The sequence below is a fragment of the Equus przewalskii genome, chromosome 26 (assembly GCF_037783145.1).
Source record: "Equus przewalskii isolate Varuska chromosome 26, EquPr2, whole genome shotgun sequence".
In the NCBI taxonomy this organism is placed as follows: domain Eukaryota; kingdom Metazoa; phylum Chordata; class Mammalia; order Perissodactyla; family Equidae; genus Equus; species Equus przewalskii.
The window spans coordinates 37788650-37815399 of NC_091856.1; the positions used below are offsets into that span (position 1 = coordinate 37788650).

General features: G+C 63.6%; 2 protein-coding genes and 1 long non-coding RNA gene across 5 annotated transcripts in view; 2 read left to right on the forward strand and 1 right to left on the reverse strand.

Moving 5' to 3' along the window:
* Nucleotides 1-510: 510 nt before the first annotated feature.
* Nucleotides 511-4884, forward strand: TMEM250 (transmembrane protein 250). 2 transcript variants are annotated; one of them, XM_070597086.1, is made up of 2 exons: nt 511-906; nt 2436-4884. In XM_070597086.1, exon 2 carries the CDS (start codon nt 2526-2528, stop codon nt 2943-2945), a length of 420 nt encoding a protein of 139 aa, XP_070453187.1. In that variant the 5' UTR covers nt 511-906; nt 2436-2525; the 3' UTR covers nt 2946-4884. The 2 variants fall into 2 exon arrangements, with proteins under 2 accessions (XP_070453187.1, XP_070453188.1); XM_070597087.1 differs by lacking the exon at nt 511-906 and adding an exon at nt 931-2118.
* A 5495-nt stretch (nt 4885-10379) lies between these two features.
* LOC139079665 (uncharacterized) lies at nt 10380-25628 on the reverse strand. The gene is made up of 3 exons (XR_011533459.1): nt 25075-25628; nt 12644-14252; nt 10380-11268 (listed from the first exon to the last, which is right to left on the reverse strand). It is a non-coding gene; the product is annotated as an uncharacterized lncRNA (long non-coding RNA).
* NACC2 (NACC family member 2) overlaps nt 24346-26750 on the forward strand; it is a 76193-nt gene continuing 73788 nt past the window's right edge. The window contains exon 1 of one of the 2 annotated variants that reach the window (XM_070595881.1): nt 24346-24525. The gene's annotated coding sequence lies outside the window, so the exon portion shown is untranslated. Of the gene's footprint in view, nt 24526-24854; nt 25146-26750 lie in introns of those variants that run through there. The other variant, XM_070595880.1, reaches the window with a different exon arrangement.

Sequence of the window (26750 nt, forward strand, 5' to 3'; positions counted from 1 at the left end):
GACATGTGTCCCTGGATGGTGTCGGCCGGCCCGCCCCGGACTCCCTGCATTTGGGGACATGTGTCCCTGGATGGTGGCGGCCGGCCCGCCCCAGACTCCCTGCATTTGGGGACATGTGTCCCTGGATGGCGTCGGCCGGCCCGCCCCGGACTCCCTGCATTTGGGGACACTGGCGCCCGAGGGCAGTCAGCCAGCCCGCCCTAGACTCGCCCTCGCCGCACCCAGCCCTGCCGGCCCCCTCGGGTTCCGGCCCCCTGCCCGACACGCATCCCCGGCGGCAGAGCCGGGGTCGGAGACTCGCAACTCCGGTCCGGTCCAGGCCCCGGGGCCAGGCCCGCGGCTGACACCAGGGGAACAGCCCCGCCCACGGAGGCGCGCGCCTGCGCACTGTCCACAGCCTCGGGCGCAGAGGCGCGTGCGCGGAGGAGCTGCCCCGGGACCAAACGCGCAGGCCCCACTATCTGCGCCTGCGCAAGACAGGGCGAAGCGCCGGCCCCTGTACGGGGCGGTGACGTCGGGCGGCAGCGCCATGGGCCGCGCGCACGCACACACCCACGCACGCCCTGCGGAAGTCCCGAGTTCCCGGCGCTCAGAGTCGGCCCGGAGCAGGGGGAAGGGAGGCGCTGTCGGTGTCGGCGCGGGCGGAGGGGAGTGAGGAAAGTCCTACGGTGGCCGCAGAGGGACGGCGCTACGGCTCCCACGCTGGGCCAAACGCCGCCGGCCGCCGCGCGCGGGAGCCCCAGGCCCCTCGGGGCGGCCCCGAGCGGGGACGCGTGAGGGCCCGGACCCGCACCCGCGGCGCCGTCGGCAGCATGCGGCCGCCCAGCTCCCGGAGCCCCAAGGGACAGGGGCGCCCGCAGGCCCGGCCGCCGGCACCGCCCGCCTCCCCCGCGTCGAGGGCACCCGGTGAGCGGGGTCGCGGGCGTCTCCAGGGCGGCGGGCGGGGCTCTGCCCGGGGCGCGCGGGTCAGTCTTCTCGGCCGGAGCGCCCGGCGGGAGGAGCGGCTCCCCGTCGAGGCCCCGCGCGCCTCGGCCCCGGCTGCCGCCCGATCTGCAGGCCCACGGGCCGTCGTCCTTGCGACCCGCACGCTGACCTGCTCGTGGGCCCGGTGCTGATGGAGGGGCGAGACATGGGACCTGTGCACCCCCCAACCCGGGTTACTCGATGAGGGGCGAGAGGGGCGGCCGTTCATGACCCTCCGAGCGAGGGCTCCGCCTGTCCGAATGCCGTTCCGGGAGGTGGCGGCTGCGATCGAGGAGAAGCCGGGATGGAGCAGCTCAGGGTGCGGGGAGCTGCTGTTAGACCCGGTTCTGGCCAAAGCCTGTGGGCCCGCGATGGGCGGACGTGCCGGCCTCCCCCTGCTCCGCCTCTGACCCGAGCAGCACTGGGGCGGTCATTTGCTCTGACCAGCGGCTGGAGAGGAGCTGGCAGAAGTCCCCTCTGCAGGGCCCCAGGCCGGAGCCCATCAGACGGGAGGCAGACGCCCCCCGCAGTGTTTCCCCGTTGCTTGTGGCCAACTTTGCTGCTTCGGTTTTACACGTCCTGTACTTGCAGCTCTTTATCCCATCCACCAGTTACTTAGGCAAGCTGTAAGGGCAGTTACTGGGTAAAACGAGAGTCACTTGCTATTTCTCCTTTGTGGCCCCGTCTGTAGGGCCCCATGTTCTGTGATGACACCACTGGCCCTCCCCTGCCATCCACCCTGCCACCCATGGTTGGCCCCTTCCCTGTAGCTCCGCCTCCCACAGCATCCCTGTTTTGCAGAGCAGGGATGGCACGGTGGGGAGGGGGGGAGGTAACCTGCCCAGGCCACTCCTAGTGAGTGACAGCACCAGGGTTCAGGCCCAGCAGGAGGCCCCAGAGCCCCATACCCCACTGTCTAGCCCCCCACCCAGCTGCCTGCTCCCAGCACTTGGTTTGTCAAGTTGCTGAATGAAAGTGCGCGGTCTGTGCCCTGTTGGCGCCCCTCTTCCTCACCCTGGTCCTGTTGTAAGGTGCCATTCAGGGACTTCCGTTTGCCCTGTGTGAAGGGCCCACAGAAGTCCAGGCGGGAACCGGCATCCCAGATAGAAGGCAGAGACAGAGTGGTGCAGGGGACTCGCAGGACACCTGAGAAGGGTGAGCTCAGCCAGGGATTCCAGTGGTCCTTCCTCATGGGTTTCGGCATCAACTGCTTCCAGGGGCCCACGGCTACTGGCCTGGCCCTCTTTCCCAATGGCACTGGCAGATTGGCACTTTTGGTCACCATGTGGTTGTGGGTCCCTTTGGAGCGTCCTCAGTAGCTTTGTGGAAAGAGTAACCCGGGATGGGGGGTGCACAGGTCCCATGTCCTGGACTCAGTTTCCCTGCGGCCCAGGGCTAGCTGATGTCCCCCGCAGGGACTGGCTCCCTCGCAGTGTCCTGGGCTCACCTGCCCATCCTTGTTTCTCCCGCAGGCGCACGCCTCCCCGGGGCTCAGCAGCGGGCTCCCGGGTCTCGGTGCCCATGACGCCCGTGCTGACTGCCGCCTGGACGCCGCTGCGCCAATGCCGGTCATGCCCATCCCGCGGCGGGTGCGCTCCTTCCACGGCCCGCACACCACCTGCCTGCACGCGGCCTGCGGGCCAGCGCGCGCCTCCCGCCTGGCGCGCACCAAGTACAACAACTTCGACGTGTACATGCGGGCACGCTGGCTCTACGGCTTCATCCGCTTCCTGCTTTACTTCAGCTGCAGCCTCTTCACGGCGGCGCTCTGGGGCGCGCTGGCCGCCCTCTTCTGCCTGCAGTACCTGGGCGTGCGCGTCCTGCTGCGCTTCCAGCTCAAACTGTCGGTGCTGCTGCTGCTCCTGGGCCGCCGGCGCGTGGACTTCCGCCTCCTGAACGAGCTGCTCATCTACGCCATCCACGTGACCATGCTGCTGGTGGGCGGCCTGGGCTGGTGCTTCATGGTCTTCGTGGACATGTGAGGGCGCCCCGGCCGCGCTCCGTGTGTCTGCTGTGCCCTGGGCGGTAGATGCTTCTGCAGCCTGTGTTTTCTTGACCGGGTGGGTCTTTTCAGCCCATCCCACGGATGAGGTTGCAGACACGTCCTGCCCCTCGCCCGGTCTCTGGCCCAGGAGAGGAAAGGGCTGAGACTTCTGTGAAGGGGAGCTGGGGCCCTTCCTCCTGCTGGTTTCTGCTCTCGCCCTCCCTGTGTGCACATTCAGGTGCGGTGTCCCCCGGCCGCCTGCCTGTGGTTCCAGGCTGCACTTTTCCAGGCTGTGCTGTAAGGTGGGGCCCGCCTGTCCAGTCTGCACTTGGAGAGCCTCTGTGTCCCTGCCCCCTCTCCAGGACGCTGGCATCACCAATGTTGTGGGAGACCCCTGGGAGGGGTGTGCTGCCCAGGAGCAGAGCTGGAGGGGGGTCCTCTTGGCCACACAGCCCCCTTCCCGTGCACCCCGGGCCCCGGACCCAGCCTTAGGGAAGTGTCAGCCTCCACCAGCTGCCACCGCACTGCCACGAAGCTGTGCACCCCGTCCTGGGCCGACCAGCCCTCCATCTGTCACCCTAAGAGGTGTCGGGGGTCCTGGTCCCAGGCCAGGCTTCAGCGTCACCCTGGTTTGCTTCGACATAGTGTAGCGGGGAGTCACAGATGGCCTTGGCAGCTTCCTAGGTCAGGGCCCAGCCCAGGAGAGCACCGGGTCCAGGGCTGGTGCGTCTTCCCCCTGGGCAGGTCTGGTGAGAACGTCAAGCCGGATGCCATAGTCTTCCCAGGTGGATTTCTGGGGAGGCGGCTCAATTCCTTTCTGGCTCCAGGGGCTTTTGGCCTCTCTTCCTTTGAAGGAACATCCAGAACCGAGACATGTGTGTCTGGAACAGACGCCAGAGGTCTTGAGGAGGTGCACCAAGGCCTCTGAGTGCGCACCCTGGAAACACGAGTAAACCCCACGTTTAAAAAACCCCACCTAGAGTCGGTGTGTCCCAGGGCTGGACCTCCGAGCGAGGGGCCCCGGCGGCCCCTCGGCCCCTCTGCTCCTGCCTCGTTAGAGCGCCTGTCAGAGCAGCTGGGGAGTAAAAAGCAAAAATGAATGTGGGTCAGGAAAGGACGAAGGGCCAGTGGGGGGGCTTCCGATCACAAAGAGGAGACTGCCACCAGCGGCCAGGGTTTTGCCTGGGTCCCTACTCTGCCTTCTCCATCTGAGGGGGACAGGGTGGCTTAGTGGCCACCGAGGGCCTCATTGGCAAGTGAGAGGGCACTCAGAATGATTATGCTGGGACAACAAGCAGGGACGAAGCCGGGATCCAGGGCCCCATAGTGAAGGTGACAGGTTGGCCGACGCTGCTTCACCCCAGGTTGTCCCCGCACCCTCTGGGCATGGGCAGTGGCCCCTTCATTCCTGCCCGGCTGGGCAGGCCAGTGGCCAGGGGGAGCTGTCGGGACAGTTGTGTGCCACTGGAAGAAAAACCCAAATCAGGTAGAGAAAGCAAAAAATACTTGGCTATAAGCCGTGCTGTTTGACTTGTAGCCAGCTTCTGACGACGGGCGACTTGAGGTCAGTGGGAAGGCTCCTTGACCGAAGTTCAAAGCCGTCTGTCCGAGTTACCCGGACGGCAGGCGAGGAGCTGGCCTGCGTGGACCACACTTCTAGGCGCTGCAGAGAATCTTTTGCACTAAATCATGCTGTTTCCTGAAAGCTTTGTTTTGTGTTAATTAACTCACGTTACCCAGATCCTCTGAAGCCCACCTCACCGAGGTGGGTGCATGTCCACGTGGTCGGGATGGCAGGAGGGGTCTGGCTGTGCCGCCTCGAATGTAAGTGGCAGCGCGAGGATGTGCCACGCTGAAGATGAAGCTGCTCGGTGTTTTGAGTGCCTGTTAAATTCTTTATGAAATGAGCCACCTGCATTAAACTTATTTTTTTAACATGTTGATAGAGTGATTGCTTAAAACTCAAAAAGTTTGTTTCTTTTTGTAAGGGTGTAACCAACCAAAGACACCACAGATAGTATTTCTCACAAGTAAAATTGGGAGGGTTTTAAGACAGTCATCTGATGCTGGGGAAGGAGTAGATGTGGGCAGTGGGGGCCACCTTGACCTGCAGGCCCCGGATTCCTTGAGGGGAGCCTGTCTCTGGGGTTTGGCCAGATGGCAAGGAGAATCGGTCAGCACTGGCCGTGGGGGTCCTGGCAAGGTCCACGAGGGCTGAATTCAACCAGCAGACAAGCACGCAGAGCCCTCCTAAGACGGGGAGATGCCCCGGCATGCTGGTGAAGGCAAATAGGGTGCAGGCCCGTGCATCCAGTGTGCGCCCAATGTCGGGATGGCACACTTGCACGGGAAAAGAGGCAGCAGCAAACCAGAGTTGCCGTTCTGGCTTCACCAAAAAGCCCTTTGAAAACTGAGGCACACTGTTACTTAGTGTCCGTGTTCCCGCGAGCGGCTGTGATGGGCGGGAGGGGCCGTTGGAGGGAAGCTGGGCTCCGTCCCACAGCAGCATGCCTGCCGATGCTGGAGCTTCATGGAACGAGATGTTTCAGAATAAAACAGCCCAGTCCTTTGGGGGTTGAGCTTTGATGGCAGAGAGTTGGTAAAATGCTCACAGAAGCCTTTGTCCCTGAAGAGGCAGGAGGAGCCTGGGGTGGGAAGGTGGGAGGGCACCTGGTCCTGGACCTGGGGTGGGCCCACATCTTCCTCCCCACAGCCTGCGGTGCTTCTGGGGAGCGCAGATCCCAGTGCCGGAGTGAACCACCTGGCTCCGCTGTGGGGGGCGGGGGGCCACTCCCACTGTCCCGGTTTGTCCTCTCGCCTTCCCCGAGGGGCTTCCACGGGGCTGCCCACCTGGCTTCCCTTGTTTGTGGGCCGGAGTGTTTTCCTCAGGGGTCTCTGTCTAGACCAGCGCTGTCCAACAGGACTTCCTGCACCGTGGGAAAGCTGTCTGTGCCGTCCAGGGCGAGCCCTGAGTACAGGCACGGGGGCTGCTGTGGCCAAGTGGCCCAAGTCTGATCAGACTCAGCCACGTGTGGCTCGCGGTTGCCTCGCTGGACAGTGGGTCCACAGGCTAAGTAACAGCAGTGCTGGGTGTGCTGCAAGCCGCGGGGCTGAGGCGCTGTCGCGTGGGGCTTCCTGTCGGCCTCCCATCCCCTGGGCTGAGTTGACCCAACGTCCCCATGTGACAGTCACCATTTTCAAAGACGACATGCAGAGTGGGCCAGCTGCTGGACGGCAGGGGCTGTGCAGGGTTTGCGGGCAGAGCCTCGATCTGTCCAGATGGTGCCCCAGTTACCAGTTAAGGTGCCTCCCGGGGAGGGGTCTCCAGGGACCCTTGGGCAGCAGTGAAGTTGAGCTGTGCCTCTGCCTGGAGGGGAGATGCGTACATTCTGCTCAAAGGTGTTATTCTGAGCAGATTCATTTGCTCACTGTGGCTCCACATCTCCGTGAAAAAGTGGGAATGACCTGCAGGCTTGAGGCTTCCAGGGGCTTCCAGGGGCTGCAGAGTCCTCAGCTGCTCCCCCCTCCACACTCCCCAGATGGCCCAGGCTGCCTGCGAGGTAGGGAAGTGACCAGACCCCAGTGCCCCTGGGAGGGGGCAAGGGGGGCCACCTGCTGCTCATGCACCTGGAGCAGGATGTGAAGACAGGGACTGAAGGCCAGGCCAGTGCCATTGAAGGGGAAGGAGAGAGCGCCCAGAAGCTTCTGGAGTTGGCAATACCGCCCCATGGCAACCGCACCTGGATGGCGGTTGTGGGCGGAGCTGGCAGTGAGCTGTTGGTCTGGGAGTCAGGCTGGGTGGGTGAAGGAGGATGGGCAGGCCTGGGCCAAACTCTGACCAGGGACCCCAGAGAAGACAGCCGGCCAAGGGCTGTAGAGCAGTGCCCAAGGGAGAGCTGGGTGGGGCCCAGGCCTCAGGAGGCAGCAGCGGTCAGCAGCCTGGCATGGGCGTGTCCAAGGGGCACCAGGAGGCCGGCTTGGCCTGGGAAGAGGATGGTCATATCGAGGGAGGGAGATCCCGGGGCAGGAGAGGAGGTCAGGGCCAGGACAGATGCGGGGGGAGGGAGGAAGGAGGGAAGCACTTCCCTTGAACAAAGAGCAGAAGAGTCAGGCTTCTCGGGGGCCAGGGGCCAGGGTGCCTGCGGGAGGACAAGCCGAGGCCACCCCCCGAGCAGCCGTGCGATGTGGTCAGGTTGATTCCCAGGCTGTCCCTCTGCCAAGCGACCCCCAGGGCCAGCCTGGGGGATGAGGGGCTGTCAATGAGGAGGGGGTGATGGCAAGAAGGGGATGGTGCTTTGGGAATTTCTAGAAATGAGATAGTTATTTGAGAAAGTCCAAGTGGTGTCCAGGTGCCGGGCAGGGGTGGACGAGGCGGCCTCAGAAGATGCAGTCTGTCCCTGCAGCCACTCTGGCAGCCCCTGGAGGGGATCACACCCTGAGGGGCAGTCAGAGCCCTGTGTCCCCCCATCTCCCTTCTCCCCGGGGTAGTGGCAGCCGGCTGGGGAGGGACACAGCCCCCACTCGGGTAGATGCGGGGGCAGGCGGCCCGGCTCTGGACCAGGGGGCAACCACCGGTGCTGCTGTGGAGGACAGTGCCGTCCAGGGGGGCTCGCCACAGGAATATTGCTGCTCCCTGACCTTGAGTGGTCCCTGTCCCTCCCGGGGCGTGATTGGATGAGGGAGCAAGCGGATGGCAGGGGCTTGGTGCTGATTCAGCGCTTTCCCGGGAGGGAACGTGCTTCCCCATCCGCAGAGGCCAGTGCGGTTCTGTCTCTCCCTTTTTGGTGTTGTTTAGAAAGGGCCCTCCCTGTGCTTGCCCCTCCAGGACGGCCCTGCCTCTCATCCCCCGCAGGCCCAGCCTGCTCCATGCAGGAGCCACTTTCCAGAAAATCCCCAGCAGCCTGGCACGCCTCTCTGACAACTCCCAAAAGAGGGAGCACCCCGCCTCACCAGCATCCTTGCCTGGGAGGGGACAGGGACATACGGGGACCGCTGATTCAGCGGCTCGTGGGCTGCACCCCTCCCCCAGCCCCAGCCGGGCAGCATGCCCAGGCCTGCTGGCAGCTATGTCCCAGAGGGCCTCTGGCAGAGTGGCTGTGGATCTCCGTGTGTGGCCCGCACTGCGCCTGGGGGGTGGCAGACTGATGCTGGGGGAGGGCCTGCCGTGGGCAGACTGCCATTGCCTCCCCCATGCAGTCACAAATGCGGCCTGCTGCAGAAGAGGCCCCACAGGAGGGTGTGCAGTGAGCACGGCTACCGTGGGCTCCCAAGAAGTAAGCGTGTCCTGAGCCGAGAGGTGGCAGACACCCCACTCCCACCCCAGCTGCATGCAGTCTTCCAGGAGCCCAGGTCTGGGGCAGGGTTCCTCCACATCTGGCTGACCCAACCGTGGTCACCTGCCACCCAGACCTGGGCTGGAGGCTGACCCGGAGTCCTGGGGCGGGGCAGGGCCAGGCTGCACTGTCAGCCCATCCTTGGCTCCAGACCAGCCTGGGCCAGAGCGGGCAGAGCATGAGCCAGAACCCCCAAGGGCTCTGCATGGGTTTGACTTTCTTCTAACTGCTGTGGGACACCCAAAATGACAGGTGGTCCATGTGGACACAGTGGTCAGGTCCCCAGCACAGGGCAGGAAGGTGCCCAATCCCTTTGCCAAGTGGTCCTGTAAACGGGCGTGGGTAGGAGATGCAGGGTCCTCCCTCAGTGTCCCTGTTACAGAGAGGGCCATAGCATGTGGGCAACACGCAGGGAAGGGTGGGGAGCAGTGCCGGCCTGGAGCCTGCAGGGGAAGCTGGAAGGACCGGGGAGAAGCCTAGGAAGAGGGGGGTGGGGAAGGGGCGCTCAGTGAGGTCACCAGGTGGTCAGAGTGGGCAAGCCTGGGGTTCCCACCTGACAGTGTTCACCCCTCTGGAGGTGGCAGCCCTGCCCACCCTCCTGTGGTTGGCAGGCCAATGCGCATGTCTGAGACATCCACAGCCATGTTCCCGTCAGCTGCGTGTTGACCGCCATTCACTACAGGAGGATGGGTGTGGGTGCTCCATTCTGCTTCCTCAGAATATTAATGACTAGTCCTGGCTGAGATGCTGCATGAATATTCACGCAGAGAGCAAGCAGTCCAGGCTGGCGTGATCTCACGAGAGAGGAGCAGTGAGCAGCCAGGTGGCCCTCGGAGGAGGTGTGTCCCTTGTGCCCGGGGGGGCCAGGCCCCAGACGGGCTGGAATGAGTGACATCTCCTGGGAGCCCTGGAGGCCGGGGCGCGCTGTGAGCCCTTTCCTTGCAGGAGGACCCAGAAGAGGTCACTCTTCTTTTGTAGTGGACGCCACCTCCTCTGGGAGGCAGTGAGCGGTGACCTTCCTGCCCTCTCTGGGGTCAGGAGACAGGGACACAGGTGGTCCAGGCCCCTGGGCCAGGCACGGCCAGATATGCTGGGCGGCCAGGGCTGGTCCTCCTGGGGAGCACCCATGCACAGCCTGAGGCCCGTCCCTGACCCCCCACGCCCACTGGTAGCCATGCCTCTGCCCACTCTGACCCCCTGCTGCCCTCAGGAAGGGATTCACGTGAGCAGAGCCTGAATTTCCAGTTCTTGCCAGTGGGCACCAGCAGGCATGGGTGCCCTCTCCCTGTGCCACTGTGTCCCTGACATGGCTGACCGCAGTGGGCTTCCCTCTGGCCCCCAGGACCCAGCCGGCCCGCCCCTGCTCCCATTCTCTCCTATGAGCCCTGGGGCCGGGCTCTGCTCCCACAGCTCAGCTCTGGCTCTCCCAGGGCCTGGGCTGCTCCACCGCTGCTGACCTGTAGAGTCTGCTTTTCAGAACTGAGGGGGCCTCGGCCCCTGCCTGCCCATGCACCCAGGGTCAGGGTGGCCCTTCGATGGTATAAATCTGGAGTTTTGTTTTCCGTTTTTTTTTTTTTAAAGATTTTATTTTTTTCCTTTTTCTCCCCAAAGCCCCCTGGTACATAGTTGTATATTCTTCGTTGTGGGTCCTTCTAGTTGTGGCATGTGGGATGCTGCCTCAGCGTGGTTTGATGAGCAGTACTGTGTCCGCGCCCAGGATTTGAACCAATGAAACACTGGGCCGCCTGCAGCGGAGCGCACAAACTTAACCACTCAGCCACGGGGCCAGCCCCTGGAGTTTTGTTTTTTTGAGGAAGATTAGCCCTGAGCTAGCTACTGCCAATCCTCCTCTTTTTTTTGCTGAGGAAGACTGGCCCTGAGGAACCATCCATGCCCATCTTCCTCTATACGTGGGATGCCCACCACAGCATGGCTTATTGCCAAATGGTGCCACGTCTGCACTCAGGATCCGAACTGGCGAACCCTGGGCTGCCAAGAAGCGGAACGTGTGAACTTAACCACTGTGCCACAGGGCCGGCCCCATAATCTGGGATTTCTTGTTGTCATTTTATTAGCCCTGAGCTAACACCTGTTGCCAATTTTTTTTTTTTCTTCTTCTTCTCCTGCCCAAACCCCTCAGTACATAGTTGTATATTCTAGTTGCAGGTCCCTCTGGTTGTGCCATGTGGGATGCCGCCTCAGCAAGGCTTGATGAGCAGTGCCGTATCCGCAGCCAGGATCTGAACCAGGGAAACCCTGGGCCACCGAAGCAGAGCACGAACTTAACCACTCAGCCACGGGGCGGCCCCTAAATCTGGGTTTTAAGTGTGAATTTGTCATTTACAACACTGTGACATAACGGCAGCGAGTTATTTCTATGTTTTTCAGATTGTACTGCGATAACCCTACCTGTTTTCCTGACTCCCTTGTTGCATAAAAGCCCTTAATGAGCACAGTCACCCCTCGATACCCGCCTCGTGCCCTCCCAGAGCCTGTGCAGCTGCGCCCAGTGCCCCCTGTGTGGCGAGCAAACTTGTCAGGGGGGCGCGTTTCAGAGCAGCTGCCACCGTCTGAGCCACCAGCCCTCTTCCCGAGGTGCGGCTGGGGTGTGTGCACTTGTGCGTGTGCACGCGTGTTTTCCGAGGGCCCCAGTTTCGAGTCTCGGCATTGTTCACCCAGAGACCGGGCAGGGCAGGGTGGTCAGGTCCGGCCCTGGCTCCCTCCGTGCTGGATATTCCCTCCAGGTGCTCAGAGAGAACTGAGGGGCTCAGGCCCCTCCGGGAGGGGGGAAGCCCGCGGGGCCATTACCCCGCGTTCCTGGCTTGGAACAGCCACTGTAAAGCTGGGAGGAAGCGCTGGCTCCGTCGGCCTTTCCTGCATTTGGGTCCGACGGTTGTGAGCTGGCCCGCGTGAAGAAGAGCCTTGTTCCCTGGCTGCTGTGCTGTGCTGGGGCGGTGGGGGGACGCTTCTCCCTAGGACCAGAGCTTCCTGTGAGATAAGGGAGGAAATTGCTGGGCAGCTGGCCTCGCAGCCGAGTGGCCAGCCCACTGGACGCAGCTCTTCCCAGAAGGGGAGCGGAGAGGGCCCTGGGGTGCAGCCCAAGACCAGCACTTCCTCCTGCAGAGAGGAGGGCGTTGCGGGGGTCAGAGGGCAGACTGCCCCCGTGGGCCAGAACTCCCGGCAGCCCTCTTCTCAGGGGAAGGTGCCGGAAGCCAGGGGCAGAGTGCATGGCACTTGGCCAGGGCAAAAAGGCCCTCAGTGGCCCAAACACATTCCCTGGTCTTGACCTCAAGGACACGCCCCGCGGGGTCAGCCTGTAGGAGGCCAGACCTCCTCCTGGAGCGCCGTGCACTCCGCACCCAGCGAATGAAGGAAGGTCGAATGAAGGAAGCGATGAGCGAATGCGTGGGGCTGTCTTGGCGGGTTCAGGCGGCTGGAACAGAACCACAGATAGGGCGGCTTGTACACACGACGTCTGCTCCTCACAGGCTGGGGCCTGAAGCCCAAGATCATGGCGCCGGCAGATCCGGTGTCCGGTGGGGGCCCCTTCCTGGTTGACAGCTGGCGTCTTCTCACCGTGTCCTCAAGTGACGGAAGGGACAAGGGAGCCCTCCAGAGTCTCTTCTTACAAGGGCACTAATCCTGTCCATGAGGGCTCCACCCTCACGACTAGTCACCCCCAAAGGCCTCACCTCCTAAACCATCACATTGGGGGTAGGGCTTAACATTAATTTGGGGGACACAAACTTTCAGACCATAGCATGTCACTTGTGTCCCGAGGGCCTGGCACACAGGGGCCTCCACGCTCACTTTCTGAATGACTGTCCGGGATCACTGGAGGCCTCCATGAGCTGGGTCTCATGGGCTGGGCGTCTCGCTCCAGAGGGATCCTCGGGAATGGAAAGGCAGCCCCACCACCCAGATTCAGGACATGGCCCCTGGAAGTCCTTCCACTTGTCTCACTTGGGTGTCTCCACCTGCTAAAGCTTTTCCCAAGTCCTGTCTGGCCTCCTTTCTGGGGAGTGTGCCCAGCTCTCATCTGTGTCCCACAGAGGCACCCGCTGTCCCCCGTGCTGCCGTGCTCACCCTGGCATGACTCGGCCGGGCTCTGCCAGCCCTCGGAGGAGGGAGTGAGTCACGGCAGCCACCCGACGACCCTCAGCCTTCCCGGGAGCAGGAGGCAGCAGCTGCTTAACAGCTGCACAAAATGTTAGAGGAAAATTTAGGACAAAAGAGGAAGAAGATTGGAGCATCTAATTTAAACCGAGGGGAGGCACACAGAAGCCAAAACGGGGCTGCCCTAATTCACGCGCAGAGAGAGCCATGGGGTCTGCGGCCGCTGACGAGCAACCAAAATACTCACCCAGTTTCCTCTCGTGAAAAGAGATCCCACCTCGCCCGAGAGGAGCCCGCAGATGTCCCCCAGCTCCTGCAGGGGCCGGCCTCAGCGGGCCCAGGGCCACCGGATCCGAGGCAGCACTCCCTCCAGCCAGTGCATCTGCCCCCTAGGCCAGGCTGAGGCCAGGAGTGGAGGGGAAGGGCCTGACCTGACCGTGCAGCGCAGCGGCCTGGAGCACCTGAGCAGACAGGAACCCCACGCCCGTCCGGCCTGCCGTCCTGCAGGGCCCTGGCGCAGGGCCTGGGAGGCAGCCCCTGACCCCAGGCCTCCGGGCCCAGTCGGTGCTCCCTAGCGAGCAACATGCCCTTGGACTAGGCTCGGCTGGCAGCTCAGCTTTGCTGTGTTCCTTGGGGTTCGCTTCCTGGACCCCAGCAGACACACGACCATGAAGGCGTTCCCTGGTGGGGCTTGGGCTCCAGCCAAGATGGAACCAGGGCCTGGATGGGGACTCGTCTGTTAGCACAAAGCTGGCTGGTGCTACCTCCTGGAGATGGTCCAGTGGAAGCAGAGGCTGCCCTCAGAGACTGGCTTTTGGGGAGTAATCTGGGAGCCAAGCGAGCAAGTCTTAAATTCCAGGGCAGCCTTTGGCCACTTCCAGCAGCTGAACGAGGGCCCTACCCTCAGGGCAACTGCTGGGCCTGAGTTGGTCTATAAGCGAGCAGGTGGGTGGTCTCCAGCTCCCCCTCCCCAACACGACGGGCCCTGAGCTGCAGGCTCTGCTCGAACCCCTTGCACTGGGCTGTGACTCGGCATCCAGTGGGGAGCGGGGTCTGTGTTCTGATGCTAAGGCCGAGTCGGAAAAACTGAGGAGACCAAGTGCCTCTGGGGCCAGCTGCGGCTGCAGGCCAATCAGCCGCTGACCTCCCCTGCGGGTGGGAATCTCCAGTTCTCTGAAGCTGGCAAATGCCTTAATGACAGACCGAGGAGTAGCAATGGAAACTGGAAACGCCAGGCATTCCTGGCCTGGTCTGGAAGGTGAATTGACATGATAAAAGGAGCACGCTCTGCCCAGGGTTTTGAAAGTGAGTGGATTGTGTAATAAACAGCGTTAAACCCAGCTGCCTGCTCAGTCTTTCAGCTGGGAGTGAAATGCCCCAGGGAGATTCCTCCCCCTGTGGGGACGAAAGGGGGGCAGCTTGTAGGCCTGAGCGCCCATCTCCAGGTGTCTGCGCCTGCCGCACACCTGCCCGCAGCCAGGTGAGCTTCAGGCCCCAGCAGGAGCCCTGGGCTTGCTTGGGCCGGTGGGGTGAGTGAGCAGGGCAGCTTCCTCACCGACACAGGTGTGGCTGCCACGGCCCTGCACCCTCAGCATCCTCACTCTTCCTGCGACCCAGGCCTCTGCTCGGAGGCTGGCTCCTGCCTCGCGGGTGTGTCGTCCTGAGTGCAGGGCGGGACGTGAGTCCTCATTGGCTGTGCTCCCTGAGATGGATTCCTGGGCTTCTGGCAGTCAACATCAGCGGTGTGCGATGAGCAGTGTCCAGCTGCTCCAGCAGCAGGGCGCTGGCCCCGGCCCCTCGTCCAGGCAGGTGCTCTGGGGTGCTGGCTTCCTGATCCTGCTCTGCAGCCTGTGGAACTGAAATGAACAGTCCTGGTGATGCTCACCCCACCCCCACCCCCCGTTGCAGAGGCTCCAGCTCCTTTGCAAGACATTCTGGATGCATTCCTGCAAGTCCAGCCTCCCTTCTGGCACTTCCAATGGTTTTTTGTTTTTTTTGCTTTTTGAGGAAGATTAGCCCTGAGCTAACTGCAGCCAATCCTCCTCTTTTTGCTGAGGAAGACAGGCCCTGAGCTCACATCTGTGCCCATCTTCCTCTACTTTATATGTGGGACGCCTACCACAGCATGATGTGCCAAGCGGTGCCATGTCCGCACCTGGGATCCAAACCAGCGAACCCTGGGACACCAAAGGAGAACGTGCGCACTTAACCGCTGCACCACTGGGCCGGCCCCACCTTCCAATGGTTTTGAAGGCCCCTATTTCCTTGGATCGGCTCTTCCTGCAAACAAGTACCTGGAGGGTTCGTTTCTTGGACTCTCCCAGACACACAGCCATGAGGGAGGAGCTTGGTGGGGCTTGGGCTCCTTCTGTGATGGGACCAAGGATGACTGGGGACTTGTTCTTTAGCACAAAGCCCAGCCCTGAGTTTAGGCCACTTCTGGTGACCGAAAGGCCCACTCAGTCTCTTCCGCCAGGCTGAGAACCTCATTCGGGCAGCCTGAATCAGAGCCAGGAGGTCCTTACCCAGAGTTTTCCAGGACACAGAAAGATGACAGGGATGATGGCAATGGCCAACAGGGACCGGAGCCGTGGTGCCCACAGGGCAGGGCTTAATTCAGTCATCCCTGCAGCCTCAAACATCACCCAGAGTGGACAGTCGGGGCCTCAAGGGGCAGGTGCTGCACTTTCATATGTCACTCTCAGCTTCCTACCCTGGGGCAGCCCTGCCATGGCCAGCTGAGGAGGCCCTGTGGGCCATGAGACCGTTCTGGGAGACGTGACCACATGGCCACACGCAGGCCACAGAAGTGGGATCGTGAGCAGGAGGACCCTCCCTGGTCGGCCCTGTGCAGCGACCTCACGGGCCCCCTCGGTTGGCCCTCCTGCTGGCTCAGGGCCACCCTTGTCGGTGACTTGCTGTCAGACTCAGGCGGTGCCTCCCCTCCTCTCTGTCATGGAGCCCTGGAGATTCTTGGGGTGGGGGGTCTCACTTGAGTCAGGGCTGGGAGAGCAGAGAGCCCAGTGGCTTCCCTCTCTGTGCTGCCCCTCTGGGCCGACAGCGGGTCCCAGACCCTTCACCGAGCCCAGGAAACGGGCCAGAGGACTTAGCTCTCCCCTGAGCAGAAACAGTCTGTGGAGGGGGAGGATGAGTGGGAACCACGGCTGGGGAGTCCTGCCGACTGCCCTGACAGCCCACCCAGCCCTTGGCGCCACCCACCATGCCCCACACATCCCCAGAGGCCACCAGGGCCAGGCTCTAGCAGCACAGCCCCTCCACGCCCTCTCCCAGGGTCAGGCCACGCCCGCAGTGGACACAGGGGCAGAGACAGTGCTGGGCCATCCTGGCAGACAGTGTTTGGAGGGGGACTTGCCCAGCGCCATGTGCAGCCCCTCTGAGGGGGACCCGCCCATCAGAGGGCACAGCCGCTGGGCACTCACTTCTCAGAGCAGCAGGGCACCGTGGGGACCCAAAGGTGAGAGATGGCTCCAGCCCACGGTGAGGTTGTAGGTGTTGTGTGAAGTTACGGAGAGGAGCCTTGCCAGGGCCAGGGACAGCCATGAGGCCTTTCTTTGTCACCTGGACCTCATGACCCCTATGGAGAAGGGGAGGCTGCCCTGCAGAGGCCCAGGAGGTGCCAGGCCCACCGGCAGACAGGGGCGGCCAGCGGGGGCACAGGAACGAGGGTCCAGCAGAGTCGGAGGCCAAGAGGGCGGAGCGGCCGCGTCACCTCCTCCTTCTCAGGAGGCCTGACTTACCTGGTGTGGGGGCCGCATTCAGCCCCGCAGGTGCCACCCCGGTGAGCGGGCAGATTGTGGGCTGACCGGGGCACTGGGACTGGAGGGGCGGCCTCTGCTAACGGTCACACCTCGGTCCCCTGTGCAGACCCTGCCACCTCCGGCCACCCCTTGAAAATGAATGTCCCACGGCACCTTCAGACCACGAAGCAGCTGCTTCTCCTCACACCACCAGACCCGGACCCCAATCTGCGGGCCCAGCTCTCTCCTCGTGAGCTGAACGTGCAGACCCCAGACCCAGTGCCCCTGCCTGGGGACCGCGGTCCTCAGAGCCTGGGGTCTGACCTGCAGCAGCATCCCCCTGGTCCATCCCATGTGCACGGTGCCCACAGCTGGCAGCCAGCAGGGTCTGCGGGTCTCAGGCGGGGCCCATGGTCCTGCAGTGTGGAGGGCAGCCCAGGCCAGGCCCGAGGGTGCTCACCACCTCGGACACTAATGTGCATGCTGGGCAACTAGGGGGCTGGTCACAATGTAGATGCTTGTTCGGCAGGCCTGGGCCCGGCATGCGATTCCTGTCTAGGGCCTGGCAGTGGGCAGAGGAGGAGGGGCAGCAAGTAGGGGCTAGGACAGCAGCGTGGCTCCGGAAGCCACTAGAAGGTGTTTGGAGGAGCAGGTCGGGTCAGCTGTATGGCCAGATGCCGACAGGTTAAGACAAGACCAGCGACAGACCATTGGATTTGGGGCAGTGTGACCATTGGTGACGGCAGGGCCCTCCGTCTCCGCACTCCTGACGCCCAGCCAGGTCTGCTCTGACTCCCCTGGGCCTTCAGGCTCGGGCAGTAACTGCCCACTCATCCTTTCCACCCAGAGGGCCATGGGGAAGGCCTGATTTCCCCACACTCTTCTCCCATCTTCCCATCTGAGGAAATGGCCACCATAGCCACCTGCAGGCCACCAGTCTGAGTGCTCCCCCTTGTCCTCCTGGCTCCATCTCCAGATCCAGTCCCTGCCCCCTCAACCCTCCTGGACCCCCAGGGGAGCCCCAGAGGGTCTAACAGAACATCCTTCTCCACCAGCAGCGAGCAGACCTCTGCACCACACACAGCAGGTCAGAAGTGACACCTTGAGCTGGGAACACAGCCCCGCTGATCGGCCTGCAGGCGGCCCCTTCCCTCACCGCCTCTCCCCCCGCCCCCAGTGCCCTCACCCCACTGGGAGCCGTTCCTCAGACATCTAGAGAGCTGTTCCCTTGGCGGCCCCCCGCCTCCTGCTCACCTCTCAGATCTCCCCTTGGCCGGCGGGCGGCCTCCCCCTCTTGAGGCTGTGTACTGCCTTCGTTCTTGTGGAAAATACGGAAAATACGCATAACGTAAGATTCACCATCTTAGCCACTTGAAGTGCACAGTTCAGTGGCATTAAAGCACATTCCCATTGTTGTGCAGACGTCCCCACCATCAGCTCCAGGACTTTCTCATCTTCCCAAACTGAAGCTCTGTCCCCACTGAACACTCACCCCCTCCCCTCCCCAGCCCCCGGCACCCCCCCCCCCACCTCCTGTCTCTGTGGATTTGCCTATTCCAGGTGTTTCATGTAAGTGGACTCTGAAGACTGTTCCGTCGTGTGGATAGACCACATGCGGTTTGCCCGTTGATGGACACTTGGGTTGCTTTCACTTTTGGCGATTGTGACCGATGTTGCTATGGGTGTGCAAATGTCTCTTGGAGACCCTGCTTTCAATTCTTTTGGTTTGTACCCAGAAGGGCAGTCACTGGATCATTCCATCTCTCACTTTTTCAGGAGCCGCCGCCATGCTGTCGTCCACAGCGGCTGTGCCCTCTTAATTCCCACCAGAGGCGCACAAGAGTCTATTCCTCCAAGTCCTTGGCACTGGCTGTTTCTGTCTGACTCTGGCCCTCGGACGGTGAAGCGCGATCTCACGGCGTGCACAGCGCTTTTCAGTCGTGATGTTTTCTGGGTTTCTTTTAATTGTGAGTTTCCCTCCCCGACTAGGACAGAGGCCCCACGAGAGCAGCCCCAGCCTGGCTTCTCCGTCGCATCCCAGGGCCGCGTCTGGCCTGGCACACAGCTGTGCTCACGGAGGACGGGATGTCTCTGCTCTCTCCGCGGGCAGGTGGCTGGCCTGCTCACTGCCCCAGGGAGAGAGGGCCTGGCCTGCAGCCCTCCCAGGCTGTGGGAGCATTTGCTGTGCCCTCCTTCAGCAAGCTGTGCCTCCTCGTCTGAGGGGGCTGATTAAACCATCTGCTCACAAGTGTAGAAGTTCACCATCCCTAGGGCCACAAAGAGAGGGCCCAGTGCTGTGAGAGCCAGCTGGGGGTTGGGCTGGCTTCCCTGAGGACCCAAGTTGGCCCCTGGGCCTGAAGGATGAGCCAACTGGTGTTCACTTGCCAATGCGGGGAGAGGAGGTGTTCTGGGCAGGGGAACAGCAGGTGCAAAGGCCCTGTGGCAGTGGGCACAGGGGGAGCAGCCGGCAGACAGGCAGCCTGTGTGCTGCAAAGAGGGTGTGATCAGTCAGGGGAGGAACAAGGCTGAGGAGTGGGCACAGAAGGGACAGTGTGAGGTTCTGCCCACCTTCTCTCCATTTCAGCTGTCCCTCCCTGCTCCTTACAGCCCTAATCTCCAGCTCTGGTGTCTGGGAGAACCAGGCTCTTCCATCAGAAACACAGGAGTTTAAGAGCCCCCTCTCGTGTGGGGTCCAGTCGCCCTCTTCACCACTGTGGGGGAACATGGCCTGGGCAGCCAGGGGCTGGAATCCCTGGGGTCTGTCCAGATTCACTGCAGGACAAGCCTGGTCCCGGTTCCAGCAGGAGCCAGTGTCCCCAGTGCAGGCCTGGAGGGGGTGACAGGCGCCCGGGATGCAGAGCCAGGAGCCACTGGGCCCGCACAGCACTCTGGGCTCAGGGTGAGCACAGCATCGACCCCCGAAAAGAGCCACCAGGGACCACAGGTGTCCTCGCATCCGAGGCCCATGGAAGCGCCCTGCGGCCAGCACGTCCCCAGAGCGGGGCAGACGGGCCTCCGAGGAGTGGAGGGGCTGCGGTCACCTTGCGGGGGTTGGGGGGGCGGTGGGGGGCGTTCTCAGTGATTCTCCAGCGAACCCGGAATAAGAACAGAAATGGCAGTGGGAGGGGTTGGCCCCAGGACAGAGGGTATCCGGGCGGCAGGGGGGAGACCAGAGGGGCTGCCTCGGGGCAGTGGCCCCTTTGTTGGCGGCCCGGCGGGAGGGTGGGCGGGGCCCTTCGGATGGCGGCGCCAGCACCGTCCCATTGTTCCTCCGGAACCGCACACAATGCTCCTGGGCCAGGCCCTCCAGGCTCCCGCTGGAACAAAGGGGAAGACAGTTTCCTCCGGAGGACAGGTGGGGGCTGGGCCCACAGGATGGTGTTCAAGGTCGGCCTCTGCTGGGCTTTGGCTGGAGGGTGGCCTGGGCCCTGGACGATGGCCCGTGAGGTCTCTGCCCAGCGCCCTGGGCTGTCTCTGTCCAGAGCGGCCGTGAGGTGTGGGCCCCTCAAAGCTTCCACGGGCACCACGCTGGGCAGACTTCCCAGGGGGCACCGCCCATGCCGGGCAGGCCGTGGGATCCGGTCAGGACTGTCTTAGTGTTGGAGGGGTGGTGGCCTCCGTCTGAACCCATGCTGGAGATGGCGGGCCAGACCCCGCCACTCCCACCCAGTGCCAGATTCCTGCCGCGAGCCTGGAGGTCGGGCCGAGTGGGCCGGCTCTGCCCCTGAGCAGGTCCGGGAGGCAGCGCTGCTCTCAGAGTCCCGGGAGAGGCCGGGCCGCTCAGTCCCAACCGCGAGGGGACGGCCGGGCGCGCACCCCAGCGCCTCCTGGCTGGCACCGAGACAGCCCTCACAAAGGGGCACTTTGTGGGCTGCTGGCTTGGCCGCACACGGGGCTGCCGGGCCTCCCGGAACCTCACCACTGTCCTGACAGCCCTGTCCGGGGCTGGGGCTCCAGCCTGAGCCCCTGCTGGGAACACAGGCGCTCCTGACCCTGCAGGACACCCCGGGCGGCCCCTCCCCACGAAGGCCCAGGAAGCCCCCACCTGAGGGCAGCTTCTGGGCAGGGCTGGGCCAGAGGTCGGATGGCTCCTCGGCCCCAGTGATCTGCTCCTCAGACCTTCAATGAGGCTGCCTCCTGAGCGGTGACGGCGGCCACGTCACCAGGGGCTTCTCTGCGCTCTGATCCTCACTTCTGCACTTACAGGTGCGAGTAGAGTAGGGGGCATGCACCCCCTGTGCTCTCCCGGGACTGCCCCCCGGGCCCGGGTGCAGGTGCGCCATGGGCTCCCAGCCCTCGCACGGGACGGGCCTCCTGGGGAAGTGCCCTCAGCCAGTTATGGGGCTGGAGTCTGTTCTCAGGCCAGCAGTCCTGGCCAAGGGGCTCCCCCCCGCCACCCCCTTCCCGCTGACAGGCACCCGGGACACTCTGCGGACGGGAAAGAGGCAGCAGAACTCAGGCAGGCAGGCGGGTTCCGGCCCTCGTCAGGGAGAGCACAGCACCCCTCGGGCCCCCACACCCTGCAGACATCCCTGGGCCCCTGCTCTGTGTCAGGCACCCCACTGGGCCAGCGAATGGGGCAGTGGACAAGATGGGGAGCTTGTACCTACTGGGGAGACGGGGCTGTGAATGTCAGTGCCGGGGTGGGGTCGGGGAGAGCAGGCTGGAAGTGGCTCATCTGGCTCTTTTATATGGGAGGGTCAGGAAGATCTAGAGACATCTGGACAGAGACCCGAAGGAAGTGAGGGAGCAGTCTCGAAAACACTGGGGGAAGAAGGTACAGGCAATGGGAACAGCAGGTGCAAAGGCCCTGGGGCAGAAGGATGCCAGCAGTTGGGAAAGCCATGCAGAAACCAGTGTGGCTGGAGCTGTAGAGGGACCAAGCTGGGGGAGTGTCGGGTGGGAGCCTTGCCCACTGCCAAGACTTGTGCTTGTCTTCTGAGTGAGAAGCGAGATGGGGGCCACTGAGGATCTGAGCAGGGAAGGGACATGGTCTGATGTGTTCAGAAATGTCTGTGCTGTTGTGCAGGGACAGACCCAGGCAGGCGCAAGACGGGGAGATGGGGAGACAGTCGGGGGGGCAGCAGTGGAGGGGGAGACGTGGTCACAGTCCTGACATAGCTTTAAGGTGAAGCTGTTGGGACAGGGGGGCAGATGGGACCCGGGGATGAGAAAGGTGACAAGGAGAATCCACGGTGGTCGGCCCAAGCTGCCAGAAGAACGGGGCCCCAGGAGGGTGAGCTGCCATTTGCAGAGGGGGAGGAGCAGTTCTGGGGGGCGGTTAGGGGCTCTGCTTGGCCATGTCACATCTGAGACGGGCTCAGCCACCCAGCAGGCAGGTCGAGGACGCAGCTGGCTGCGTGCGTCGTGCATTCCGCTGTCTTTGATTGACCTTCATCCTTCCTCGAGAGGAGCCTAGGATGGAGGGAGAAGCCTCTCCCCAGAGCTGAGACAGCTGTGCGCCCAGACCCGCCCATCTGCATCCAGTCTGGGGGGCCACGCACCCTGACGTCCACACTCAGAGCCCTGGGGGGCCACAGGCCCAAGGTGGGCGTCCCTGAGCCACATGGAGCCCAGGAAACAAGAGTCGGCCAAGCAGAGTTTGAGCATGTGGCTGCGGTGGTCTCAGGTGACTGGTGTGGATGCCTGGGCACTGGAGCCCAGGGAGGAGAAAGGCTCCTGTGGATCCTCCTTGATGGGCACGGGGCCCACCCACCCCCTCCTGCATCAGGTTTCCAGGGAGCACCCGCCACCCACAGGGCCGCAGCCTCAGCAGCACCTGGCGGCTACCCGAGGCCTTCAATGTCCAGGGGCGGACAGACAGGTGACCAGGCCAAAGTGGTGGTGACCTTCATCTCCCTCCCAAGGGCACCCTGAGCCCCACTGTGAACGCTCATCAATTTGCAGTTATATCTCTTAAGATCTCCTCCTCCCTGTAGTCTGACGGTCTCTGGATAAAATGGGAAAAAATCGGGCTACAGCCATGCAAGCCTAGGACCAGAGGCCAGGCTGGCTTCTCTGAGCTGAGAAAACCCTCAATAGCATCTCAGAGGGGCTGTGGTGCCAATCAGACCCCTCAAGAGGGGACTGTGGCCGCCAGGCCGCCATATCAGCCAGCAGTAGGCCGCCGGTCCACACCGTCTCCATCCTCGTAACAATCACAGGGCGGGAAGGGGCCGCACAGCTCCCTCCGTGGCTGGGTTCCCGTCTCCTGGCCCTGCCTGCTGGGAACCCTGGGTGTGCGAGCCCCAGGCCTCTTCTTCCTGAGCTGGGTTTTGAGAGATAAGCCCACAAGACTGTCGTGAAAACTAAGGTAGATGCTGCGCACAGAACCCGGAGCCCAGGCCCGGAATCGCACGGGCAGAAAATACACCAGACTCTGCTGCCCTCGGGCAGCAGGTTTCTGGTTACCTGCTGTCTTCTAAAAACTTTTCATTGTTTTCCAAATGTCCTTCATTCAAGAAGAAACAATTTTTTTAATATTTGGAAATTAAAAGTAATGAAAACAACCAGAACGTGCAGCCAGGTGAGCTGCTCCCAGGTGTGCAGGCCCCCCGCCAGAAGAACAGCCCCCGCCCTGGCCCGTCTTCACCTGGTGCTAGTGAGGTGGTCCCACCTGTAGACCCTCCGTGCAGCCCATCCACACAGGCACCCAGCCCTGGCCACAGGAGGACCTCGGGGCCTAGTGGACAGCTTCTTGAGGTCTGACCCTGGGGCTGGAAACTCCTGGAGGCGTCTGTCTCTGTACACACGTGTCATGTGCGGAAGCCCCATTTCCCAGGGGCCTGGGGAGCTGGTACTGCTGAGATCTTAAATAGCGCTTAGGAGCTGCTGGGAATCCTGGGGCAGCTGAGGTCCCCTGTGCCAAGGTGCGGACCCCTTCGCACACCAGGCCCCAGAGCCGTCTGATGGTCCCTGGTCCCTGTGCTGAGCAGGTGGCACTACTGTTGGCAGTTTACCTGCCTCTCTTGGCTGCCACCTCCTGGGTCAGGACTACATGCCAAGCCACGCTCTCCAGCCAGTAGAGCCCCCCTGGACATGCCAGCCTGCCCTGTTGGCTCCGAAGTGGCAGTGGGCTAGGGGTGGGGGGTGGGACCTGGGTTGTGTTTAGGTCTAAGTGGGATTCTGGGGGCCTGCACAGAGTCCTTGAAGGTTCACACCCCCCACGCAAAGCAGGGCAGGAGTGAGCTGGTGGGGGGATCTCCTCTGTGCATACCCTCAAGTTGGGGTTAGGGGTCAGTCTGGTCGAGGTCAAGGACCTAGCTTGAGGCTGGGGACAGGAGTTCTCGGACCAAGCTTCTGACGATTGTCCTAGGAATGACCTTGGCTGACTGTCCTGCAAGCCTTTCCCCGGAGCCTCTGCCACCAAAGGGGCCCAGAACGGCTCCGGGAAGGGGGTGGCACCCTGTCGTTCACATTAACCCCCTCCTCTCATGACCCCATGCTCAGGATCACTGTCCTGGTGCCGCCTCCATTTTCCTGCGAGGACCCTTGTGGGAGGCAGGGAGCGAGGCTGCTTCAGCCTGTCCTGACCCGAAGGCCCAGGTTAGGGGGCGACAGAGGAGGGTGTTTGTGGGTCCTTTCTGGCATGTGGCCAGTTTTATTTCTGCGCACTTGTTTTCACACTGCACCTCTGTCCACAGCAGCGTGGCCTTGGCAAACCGGGAGCCGCGAGGGACGGAAGGCGAGAGTGACTAAAGTGCCAGTGCACCCGGATCACGCCGGGCCTGAAAGTAGACCTCAACCGCGTCTACGCAGCTCGCAGTTCCCGGGCCCCGAGCAGGAGGCGCCGGCGCCCCGTGATTCGCCCAGGGGCGCTCCTGCATCCCGGCCCGCTTCCCCGGGCCCGCCGGAGCGTCTCTGGCGGCGGAGGCCGCGCACCCCGCCACCCCCCCGCCGGCAGCCCTAGTTGGCGCCGCGTCCCGGAGGCTGCTCGGTGCAAGCGCGGCCGCCGCGGAGACGGTGCGCCCCAGGGCCAGGGGGGTTCCTGGGTTTCGCGGGTCCGCGCCGGGGCCGGAGAGCCGGGGACGGTGTGGGTCGGCGCCCCGGTGGCCAGTACCCGGGTGCAGGGTCGGACGCCGGGAGCTAGTGTGGGGAGGCGGGTGGCGCGCAGCGGGAGAGGAGCTGCCGCCCCCCACGCCCCGCCCCCCGGATGCCCCCTCCGGGGCGCCCACCTGGCGGCGAGTGCGCGCGCGCGGCCGGCGCGCTGTCCCTTTAACCGGCCCGCGGCGCCTCCCCGCGCCCCGCCCCCGCGGCCGCCCGGTGCTGGGCGAGGCCGGAGAAAGTCCATGTGAGCCGAGCGGGGACGCCGGAGCACTTCCTGCCGCCGCGGCGCCGCTGCCGCAGGCCGCACCGGGCCGGGCGCCCGCAGGTACGCCCAACTTCGCGCCGCGCCCCGGCCGCCGCCGCACTTCCCGCGAACTCCGCGCGCCCTGTCCGCGCCGCGCCGCCTGCCGCAGTGCCCGCCGGCCCGCCGCCCGAGTTCGCGCCGAGCCGGCCGGCCGGAGGGGCCGGGGGCCCGGGCCTGGGGAGGCGCCGCGCCCCGCCCCGGCCGCACCCGCACCCGCACGCGCCCCGCCGAGCGGGGCCGGGCAGCGCGCTCCGGCCACCCGGGCCCTGGGCGTCTCCCTCCCGCCGGGCGCTCGGGACGCCCGGCCTCCCGCGACCGCGCGGACCGAGCCTGGCCTGCGGGGGGCAGCCCGCGCGTGTTCGGCGCCAGGCCGAGGCCCGGGGGACACACCCCTCCCTCCCGGGCCGGGGTGCGAGGCCGGTCGCGCGGCTGCGCATCAGCCGGGCCCTGCGCCTCTCCCTCCCGGGCCCGTCACTGCCCCCTGGTCCTCTCTCGTGCGCGCCTCAACCTGGGGAGAAGCGGGGGCGGCTGCGCTGCGAGGGGGCGCCCGCACGGGGAGGGGGCGCGCACCTGTCACTCGCGGCTCCGTCCCTGCGAGCTGCGATCTGGGGGCCGGAGCCCCTTCTCCAGGAAGCTCGGAGGTGAGCTCTGAGTCCGCTGCCCACCCCTTTGGCCGAGGCGGGGACCAAAACCCTTACGACGTTGGCTGGGATGGTGTATGGGGCGTCATGAGGTCAGGTCAGCTCTGGGTCCCCTCTTCCCGGCTCCTCAGAAGTTTAGTTTTGGGGCTGGTGATTGCCAGCGCTCTCGTGGTGCTCTTTAAACCTGTGGATTTGCCGTCAGTCCAGCCCCTGGCGCGGCCTCCCAGGCTGTTCCTGTGCCCGGGTCCTCCTCCTTCTTGGGGCCTTGGCCGCGCGGGATGTTTTGCCCACATCGGCAGCTGGGTTCCTTCTTTCTAGTGATGTTTCTGGGGGGACCCATTGGGCACCCAGCTGTGTGTCCCCTGGTTGTACGTCCTGGCTGATCCCTCCTTCGGGCCGTGGGTGCTGGGCCAGGGCACGCAGGAGGCAGCCATCCTCTGGTCTTTCTGAGAAGCCTGCTCTCACCGCCGTGCCCCCAGCGGTGTCTGGCTCTCCCTCTGGGTGTCTCCTTTCCACACCCCATCCTTTCCCCCCCACTCCCTCCTCCCTCCCTCCCGTTTGCCCAGATGGTGACAGGAGGGCTCCATGGCTGTTCTGGGCCCAGGTGGTTCTCGGCACCCTGTGCCGGGTGTTCCTTAAGCTCCCAAGGACTCCAGGAGAGAGGGTTTCGATTATTGGCTCCATTTTACAGATGATTAGCAGGAAGGAGCGAGGTGAAGGGTCAGGCAGCCGGCCCTGCCCTCCACCTTCCGACAAACCGCCTTTCCCCTTCTCCCTTGGCCCTCTGTGCTGCCCAGCCCTCCCAGGAGGCCCATAGGCATTTCCCCGTGGGTCACTGCCCTGTCGGGGGCGCCTCACCTGGAGCCCAGGGAAGGTAGTAGAAGGAGGCGAGACCCGAGGTGGTTGGCCCCCTGCTCGTTCAGTGAGCCATCTGGAAGGAGGACAGAAGTGGAACAAGATATCACTTGTCACCTCTCAGCCTCTCAGTGGCCAGAGATCTGTTCTCAGTGGTCACACCCAGCGCGGGGACAGTGCTGGATGTGGTGTCTGATACCCTGCCCATTCTGTGAGCTGGCTTCCTCCATCCTCTACTCCAGAGCCAGTTAGTTTCCTGAAGAATGTCTGGGGAGGAGGACGTGCTTGTGCTGTAACTAACAGGGCACCAGGCCCCCCACTGCAGGGGAGTGTCTCTAGGTTCCTTACCTGCGACGAGCTGGCTGCCCTGAGGGACCCTCTCTGGGAGGTGGGTTCCCTGGTGGCTCTTTATAGAATTTTTCAAACCTGTCCCTGTTCTCCAACTAAAACACAAGCATGCGTTGTTCATGTTAGGGGACGATGACGATGGCAGGTGCTGACCTGGCATTCGCAGCCTGGGTTCCGTTTGCACCTCTGCCTCTAGGGTCCTGCGTGCCTGGCTTGCGTCGTGGGCTGGGCCGGTACCCCTCGGGGAAAGGCAGGTAAGAAGTGTGGCGTGCCTCTTGCAGGGATGTTCCCCGGGCCCCCCCTGCACCCCTTTCTCTGAGGTCTGTGCTTCTGAGAAGGCAGGGCTGGGCACGGGCTGCACAGGCCACGGCCTCCCGTTACGGTCCACGGCGCCTGCCATCC

Bases quoted from the DNA above. Each gene is read 5' to 3' on its own strand.
- TMEM250 (XM_070597086.1), top strand. From the start codon at position 2,526: ATGCCGGTCATGCCCATCCCGCGGCGGGTGCGCTCCTTCCACGGCCCG.